The sequence below is a fragment of the Citrus sinensis genome, chromosome 1, assembly GCF_022201045.2.
Source record: "Citrus sinensis cultivar Valencia sweet orange chromosome 1, DVS_A1.0, whole genome shotgun sequence".
Classification (NCBI taxonomy): Eukaryota; Viridiplantae; Streptophyta; class Magnoliopsida; order Sapindales; family Rutaceae; genus Citrus; species Citrus sinensis.
Window position 1 is genome coordinate 2,007,294 of NC_068556.1, and position 9,525 is coordinate 2,016,818.

Sequence of the window (9,525 nt, forward strand, 5' to 3'; positions counted from 1 at the left end):
CAGAATCCTATTGACACTTGGGTGTTGGATTCAGGAGCAACTAATCATATTTGTAATTCACTTTATTGGTTTCAGGAAACCAGGAAAATAAGTGAAGGAAGCGTCAAGCTGCAATTAGGGACAGGACAGTTCGTGTCAGCAGTAAAGACTGGATCTGTTTTATTATCTTTTAATAATGAGACTTTAGTTTTGAATAATTGTCTTTATGTTCCAGACATTAAGAGGAATTTAATTTCAGTAGCTTGTTTGTCAAAGCAAGGGTACACTGTAAATTTTGGATCCTCTGTTTCTATTTTTCATAATAAGAGACTTATTTGTTCTGGTACATTGGAAGATAATTTATATCATTTAAGTCCAATGATCCATTCTATGCATGACACAGTGATAAATAATGATGAGCATACACATTTATCTAAGAAAAGAAATATTTCTTCCAACCAATGTTACCTCTGGCATTTACGCTTGGGTCATATAAACCAAAATAGGATACAGAGAATGATCAAAGATGGGCTCTTGGGTCCATTAGAAAATGAATCATTGCCACTCTGTGAATCCTGTTTAGAAGGAAAAATGACCAAAAGGCCATTCTCGGCCAAAGGAGTACGTGCAACAGTACCACTTGAATTGGTACATACAGATGTATGTGGACCAATCAATGTACAAGCTCGAGGAGGTTATGAGTATTTCATCACTTTTACTGATGATTACTCAAGATACGGTTATGTTTATCTGATGCGTCATAAGTCTGAAGCTCTTGAGAAATTCAAAGAGTATAGGGCTGAGACAGAAAAACAATTAGATAAGAACATAAAGAAACTTCGATCTGATCGAGGTGGTGAATTTCTCTCAGGAGATTTCAAAGAGTATCTGGTTGAAAATGGGATTATATCTCAATTGACTGCCCCGGGAACACCACAACAAAATGGGGTAGCTGAAAGAAGAAATAGAACTCTTTTGGATATGGTGAGATCTATGCTTAGTTATTCGTCATTACCAATCTCTTTTTGGGGACTAGCACTGGAAACTGCAGTTTACCTTTTGAACTTAGTTCCATCTAAGTCAGTGCCTAAAACCCCAATAGAATTATGGTCAGGTCGCAAACCAAGTTTACGACATGTCCGTATTTGGGGATCACCAGCACATGTACTGAAACCAAAGGCAGACAAAATGGATTCACGTTCTGAGGTTTGTATGTTTGTGGGGTATCCCAAAGGAACAAGGGGAGGTTTATTTTATAGTCCTCAAGATAGGAAAGTGATCGTGAGCACACATTTCACTTCCCTTGAGGAAGACTATATGAATAACTTCAAACCTAAGAGTAAGGTAATACTTGAAGAGCTGTCAGATGATCAGGTTGATGCTCAGCTTTCAATGCCTGTTACAGAACAGGAAGAACAGCAACAACCAGGTGATCAACACAGGATTAACCCTGAACAACCATCACTTTTAGAACCTCGTCGTAGTGGGAGGGTAACTAGGTTACCTGCGAGATACATGCTTTTGGGAGAAACCTATACGGCTATCTCAGATGAACATGTACAAGATCCCACTAGTTACAACGAAGCTCTAATAGATAGAGATGTTGAATTTTGGAAAAAGGCCATGAATCAAGAAATGGATTCTATGTATTCCAATAAAGTCTGGGAACTTGTAGAGGCACCAAATGGGGTAAAACCTATAGGGTGCAAGTGGATCTACAAGAGAAAAAGAGGAGTAGACGGAAGGGTGGAAACATTTAAAGCAAGATTAGTAGCCAAAGGGTTTACTCAGAAAGAGGGAATCGATTATGAGGAAACTTTTTCTCCGGTTGCTATGCTTAAATCCATCAGGATTCTGCTCTCCATTGCTGCAATGCTAGATTATGAAATTTGGCAAATGGATGTCAAGACTGCTTTTCTTAACGGGCATCTTGAAGAAAACATTTACATGCAGCAACCAGATGGATTTATACAAAAAGGCCAAGAACACATGGTATGTAAGTTGCAGAAATCCATTTATGGATTGAAACAAGCATCCCGGTCATGGAACATCAGATTTGATCAAGCGATTAAATCGTTTGGATTCATTCAGAACATTGATGAACCATGTGTGTACAAGAAAATTCAAGAAAAATCTGTAGCCTTCCTAATTCTTTATGTAGACGATATTCTCCTAATTGGAAACGATATAGGAGTATTGACTACAATAAAGAGTTGGTTAGCGAAACAATTTGATATGAAAGACCTGGGAGAGGCAAGTTATATTCTTGGTATCAAGTTACTACGAGACCGGAAGAATAAAACTTTAGCCTTGTCTCAAGCGGTCTATATCGATAAGATATTGGCTAGATTTAGCATGGAAAATTCCAAGACTGGTTTATTACCATTCAGACATGGAATTACATTCTCTAAGGATCAATCACCTAAAACATCTGAAGAGATAGAGAGAATGAGACGAGTTCCCTATGCAGAAGCTGTGGGAAGTCTCATGTATGCCATGCTTTGCACTAGGCCAGACATCTGTTTTACGGTAGGGATGGTTAGTATATATCAATCTAATCCTGGACCTGAACACTGGACTGCGGTCAAGCATATAATGAAGTATCTGAAAAGAACTAAAAATTATATGCTTGTGTATTCTGGCGATGAACTCATTCCAGTGGGTTATACTGATTCTGACTTTATGTCAGATAAGGATTCCAGAAAATCAACTTCCGGCTATGTGTTTACATTGGGAAGTGGAGCTATTAGTTGGAGGAGTGTGAAACAATCTTGTATCGCAGACTCCACAACTGAAGCTGAATATGTGGCTGCATCCGAAGCTGCAAAAGAAGCTGTATGGCTCCGCAAGTTCCTACAAGATCTTGAGGTGGTACCTGCTGTAACTGCACCCCTTAAACTATTTTGCGATAATAGTGGTGCGGTAGCTCAATCTAAGGAACCAAGGAACCACAAGAAACAAAAACATATTGAGAGGAAGTATCATCTTATAAGGGATATAGTGCAGAGAGGTGATGTGGAGGTTACTCAGATTGCGTCACAGCAAAACTTGGCAGATCCTTTTACTAAGGCCATACCTGGGAAACCTTTTAACTTGCACTTAGAATCCATGGGCATGCGTGAGATGCCAGATATGCTTTGAGAGCTAGTGGGAGATTGTTGGGAAAATATGCTCTTTAAAAGCATATGTGTTTATTTAATTGTAATAAATAATTTTTCTGATTAATAAAATAAATGAGGTATTTTATTCAAATATCTTAATTGCATTAATATTTGTATTAAAGTCCATTTAATCATATTATATGTATTTATGTGATCACCATGTGGATTCACAGAAGACATAAATACAAGTTATCTTATGATTAAATAAATTTAGTTCGCAGTTGATAAATAAAGTTGGGCACTTTATTTAGGTATAGACTGTAATAAATTCATTGAATGATTTGTCTTAATCATGTATGAATTTATTGATGTAGTACGACTACATTGAACAGGATCACATATGAGATTTAATTAACTTTGTAATAACTGTCAGACTTATTAAATCTCATAGGCGTTGATTTTACTGTAATCTTAATCTTGAGTTAATTATGATTTCATGATTGCGATTGTTATTTCATTTGAGTTACCAATGGGCACGACACATCCTTGTGGTCAAGATTACCCGGTATCTTGGTGGGAGCAATTATGAGTATTGGAGTTATGGATTAACAATATAGAATTTGTACAACACATCTCTTGATAGGTTTTCGGTACTTGATCATAGAATTCTCTGGCCAGAGTGTGTCAACATATTTAGTATGTTGAAAATGATCATTAGAGAAAACCAGTAAGGATCAAGGAATAAGATGTTATTAAATTGATTGGACAGTTGAGATATCAATTTAATTAACGATGTGGTACAAAGGATTGTGCAGTAAAGAAATCAATGTGGCTTGGGACGAATTATTATTCGAGCATACAATTATGGAAGTCAGTTCCAATCTTTTAGTGGAGTAGATTTGGAATTAAATAATTGGGCTAGTTTAATTACAGGCCTAATTATTGTAGCCACTATTGTATGTTCCCAAATGATCCCCGGGTTAGCTCATTTAATTGAATGCACCACTACTGGACTAATAAGTAAGATAACTAGCTATTTGGGTCAAAAGCCTAAATATATCATTTAGTGGGAGGCTCCATTTAATTAGCTTTTGTATAAGGGGCCTTATGTTATTTTACAAGGTGGGTCCCCTATTGAAAAAGAAAATAACGTGAGTTTTGTTTTTTGGATTATTTGGAGCCTAGGGTTTTCACTAAAGGGTGATATAAAAGGCTTATTTTTCTCAAAAGAAAGGGGGGAAGCCACTTTATACAGATCAGAGAAAAAGATTTTTCTCTCCATTGTTGAGAGAAAAATTTTCTCGTGCTAGTTGCTTTGGTAGTGATAAAGGCGCCCACACGTCAAGTGCAGATCGAACCTGAGTCATAACCTGGAAGATCATTGGAGACAGTTCGTGATCTAACAAGCGTGGTGGTGACGGATCGTGATCTAACAGGAGTGGTGGTGGCGGATCGTGATCTAGGAGCCTAAATCACTTTAACGGAAAAAGTCCAATCGGATTTTCAAGGTACGATTTCTGGATTACGTATTCCTATATATTATATGAGAGCGGTCCTTAAAAAGGTTTTATAAAATTTTAAAAACCGGATTTTTCCCCAATAATTTTATCCCCTCATACGTTTCGAAATTCTTTGCATAGGCTTTTCCAATTCCTCAAATGTTTTCACCTAACCCTAATATCTTTGTGAAATTCTTTCGTATCTCTAATGATCCCACATTGACAGCACTAGTTAGCTGAGCTAGATGTGGGAATTAACATAAAGTGGCCTTGTGCCAGACGTAAGAGCAGACAAATTGATGCAGAAGGTTTACAGAGGCCATATGGAAGCAGAGTTTCGTTTCTGCAAAGGAGAAGCTAATGCGTCTTTAAGAATTTCAGGTTGAGTGTCTATCCTTTGTTACATACGACGTCATGAGGAAAAGTTCCTTATAACTCAGACTAATTGTCCTTTATTTTTTCTTCGTTGGTCTACTGCTCTAAATTGCTTGATACAGGTACGACTGAAGCGCTGTTGATAACTTATTTTGCAGAACATAATATATTGAATAATCTTTGGATTAATGCAAAAGAATTAGTTTTCTATCATACTGCTTTAAGCTGGACGCTATTTTAGAACATACGAAATAAATGACATGTTATATTTTGCCATTACATGTTATAATTTCTTATTCATTTTTTAAATTAAAAAAATTATATTTGGGTGGAGATAATTATTTAATTAAAATAATTTTTGATATTATGGTCAATATTTTAAAATTTATATCACTCCCTACCTACCAACCTCTTTCAATAAAACAGTCAGATAAGGCACCAAAATAAGTTTGTTACTTTTAAAATCAAAATGGTCCCATGTATTTTCTCTTAGTATCCATCTTTATAACCTTCCATGCACGTAAAAATTACAGGTTAGGATTGCCACCCAAAAAAAAATAAAAAAAGTTGCAATACATATGATAATTTTTACATACATAACTCGAAATCAAATACCGTTATGTCTTAGCTTTTGGGTGGCTGGCTCTAGTGTTGGGAAATGGGCCTTATTAGTAGAATGAATTTGGGCCCTCATTGAAACAGTAGGGACCAGTCTTTAAATAATATTGAAAAATCCATAATAACTATTTACGCCCGCTTTAATTCTAAAACTGCCCTTGCTCGGTTGATCTAATCTACATTGCCTCCTCTTCTCTGAAACACCCCAAATACAGGTTCGATTCTTGTTTCTCCTACTCTTCCCGACAGTCTCGATGCTTTGATCATTTTACCATCTTCCATTCGAATCAAATGTACATTTTAATTTGGAGTTTAAAAGTACTCCTCAAGGAAATAACCAATTTATAAAGAAAATATTAAAAAAGAGAGAAATAGAGAGATTGTTTTTGAAGTTTATTCACTAACAACTGAGAAGTCATGATAAATAAAGGGATTATATATTTATATTAGAACGAGACATATGACGAACGATGGTAAATTACGTAGGTGTGGCTGTAAAGAGTTGGTGTGTGTGAGAGAGAGAGAGAGAGAGAGAGAGAGAGAGAGAGAGAGAGACAATGGTAACATTTAAACAAATTTATAAATATCATTTAATGTAATTTCAGCACGAATGAATTTTATAAGAAGAGCACTGCACTGATATTTAAATGTTAAGAAGACACCACCAAGATAGAAATGAGATCACTGTTCATGTCTCAGTACTACAATAACACACATGAAACGACAATACTTTTCATATTATAGTACTGCTGGAATAGAGTTTTCATTTTGAATTAATAGGCTATATTTTTATTTTTTATTTAAGGGAAAAGGACACAGAGACCCCTAATGTTTGAATAAGGGACATAAAACTCCCTAATGTTTCAAAAAAGACACTCAGACCCCAATTGACTAACGGAAACCGTTTGTTTTAACAGAAATTATAATTTTAAAGTGCAATTACCATTATACCCTTATAGCATATTAAAAACTAATTGTTCATTGTCTAATTTATCCCTATATTATTAATAAAATTACGAATATAACTTCATTACCCAATTTTTCCATTTAATTTTTGTTAAATTTTCTTTTCAAACTAAATAAATTTTATTAATTACTCAAGAATAAAAAAATTAAATTAATTATTAATATAATAAAAATAACAATTCTCCATATGTCAATCATTTAAACTTATATAATCAACAAAAAAAAATTGGTTACAACAATAATTACAAAATCTTAATTGTACTAAATAACATATCCAATAGACATTAAAACCATCAATCCACTAAACATAACAAAAAACCATTGTATTATAATATTGTATTAAATTAGTACTGGTAAACATTACATCAATAACCATAATATTTTTTGAAAAAAAAAATAATCTTTTCACAAATTGGTATAACAACTACTAGCTTGTGAGCTTCCTCTCATATCTTGTGTGGCTGTTCCTGCACGATAAAGGTAGAAATATTAGTATATAAGCTTTATTTTTATATAAAAAAGTAAAAAAAAAATAAATTTAAGCTTACTTGAGGGGTGTTGAGTGGAATCAATTGGTCTTTTACATGATCTTTTATTATGGCCGAAAATTGCACAACTGCTACATTTTTGCTTGGTCTTTCTTTTCCCTTGTTCTTCCCCTGGCTCTCTTTTCCTCACTATTTTAGGCCTACCAACTCTTGCTTTGACATATGGAGGTAAGACTTTTAGACCTTCAACAACAGCTCATGTACTTTGATCTGGAAGTGGATGTATGATATTTGCATATGTGGCCAAATATGCTTCCACTGTCAGTTTTTTATCCACATAATCAGCAGCATCTTCATGTCTTAAAGCAATACATGGGATGATATGTTTACATGGTATCCCACAAATTTGATAAACACCACAATCACAAGTTTTATTCTGCATATTAACCATAAATGTTTTATTATTCTCGTCCATTACCTCAAATTCATACTCACTAGCCATAAGCACTCTTACATATCTTCCTTCTTGTCTGGAAACATTCAACTTTCTCCTCACAGTTGGAGGCAGCTTCCCAATCCATTTTCTTGCATCAGAATGCCTTTTATATAGTCTTTTCATAACTTTCTTCCGAATGAATTCCATAAGTGTCAACACAGGCTTGTCTCTGTATTCATTTAACCAGCTGTTCCATGACTCAGTTAAGTTGTTAGTTACATGATCAACTTTTACATCATCAGGAAATGCATGTCTAGCCCACTGTTTCTTGTCAATCTTAATCAAATAATCATAAACAGCTTGCGTGTCTTTTTTAGCTGTTTTTATTTTCTTCATGTCGTCTTCCCATTCTTTTTTAGTAGTGGCTCTTGCTGCTGTCCAAAATAGATTTCTGTAGATGATATCAGGATGATTACTTCTTAAGTTAGCAAATATATGTCTGGCACAATGCCTCACTGTTGCACCATGCCAATATGCTTCCAAACCTAGTAATATTCCTTTTTGCCTATCTGTCATAAACGTTACTCGACTTTGATCCTCTATGTTCAACCACTCACTCAATATTGCCAAAAACCATTTCCAACTATCAGCACATTCTGATTCACAAATACAAATGGCAATCAGAAAAATTCCATTGTTTGCATCTAATGCCACTGCTGATAATAGCACACCTTCGAAATACCCCTTTAAATGATAACCATCCAATCCAATAAACCATCGACATCCATTAATGAATCCATTCTTCAAAGCAACAAAGCTAAGCATAAATCTCTGAAACTTCAAAGCTGGTCTTCTATCTTTATCAAAACTAGACACAAATTTCATCTTTACTAACGTATTGGGATTGCTTTGTTTGAGTATTTGGGCATAATCCCTTAGCCTCTGATAAGAATTTGCATAGTTCCCATTTAATTTATCCATTGCTCTTTTCTTGGCCCTATACATTTTCTTCATGCTTGCCTTAATCCCTAAATTAGAAACCAATTCATCTTTCATTGCCTTTACTGGCATTTTTGGGTTATTCTTCAAAGTTCCCTCAAACTGAGAGGCTATCCATTTATATGATGCCTTTTTGTTCTCTAACACTCCATTACATTCATGTAAATTATTCAGCTTCTGAATTCTGAATTTTGTTCCAGATTCTACTAGTGCTGCATAAATAAACCATGGACAGCCCTCATTGGAACACTTTGCTCTGAACCTTCCCTTCTCATTCTTAATTTTGTTAAGATCAAACCCATTCTTAATAACGTAGCTTTCAAGTACTCTTCTGAAATGTTGGACATTGTCGAACTCCTGCCCAACACTGATTTCAATCATTTCATTAGCGTTAGATTTTGAACAATGAAATGATTGCTCATCTTCAGAATCAGAAAGCAGGCCATGCTCTCTATCATCTGACTCACAATTAGAAAGAATTCTATCTTCTTCTTCACTATCTCCATAATCCACTTCTTCACAACCTTCAATATGCCCAACATCCACTCCCTCATCATCCCAATTTAATCCCATTTCATCATCAGTAGGTGTTATGTCTTCATTGTCATCATTTGACCAATATGCTTCATCATCTTCTTGTTCAAAAGAATAAAGTGAGTGAGCATTCAGGTTTTAGGATGGCTGATCAACCATCTGCAAACCAATACATTCTTTTCATTAATAAATTAAGCACAAAATTCACATGCTCTAGGACCATTAAAAAAAATACATAATATCTCACTTAGGTAGAATTCTAGCCCAACTGGTTAGATATAACAAAATAAATTTGATAAAGAAAATTCCATGCACATCTAAAAATTGATAAAGAAAAGAAATAACAAAAGTAATTAGTAAGAATTCTCCAATAAACCGGACAAATTAAGAACTCTGTTCATCAAACAACCATAAACCAAAAAAAATAAATTCTCGTAATCATTTATTTATATTCTTACACATACATCACATATGCATCAAACATGCTAGAGAAGTTAATTTAATAAAAAAAATGAAAATTAAAGAGAAAA

General features: G+C 34.6%; 1 protein-coding gene across 1 annotated transcript; it reads right to left on the reverse strand.

The window, feature by feature from the left end:
* Nucleotides 1–7,282: 7,282 nt before the first annotated feature.
* LOC107177619 (uncharacterized) lies at nt 7,283–9,034 on the reverse strand. Its single transcript, XM_025101603.2, has one exon. The coding sequence runs from the start codon at nt 9,032–9,034 to the stop codon at nt 7,283–7,285; it is 1,752 nt and encodes a 583-aa protein (XP_024957371.2).
* Between the last annotated feature and the right edge of the window lie 491 nt (nt 9,035–9,525).

Bases quoted from the DNA above. Each gene is read 5' to 3' on its own strand.
- LOC107177619 (XM_025101603.2), bottom strand. From the start codon at position 9,034: ATGGGATTAAATTGGGATGATGAGGGAGTGGATGTTGGGCATATTGAA.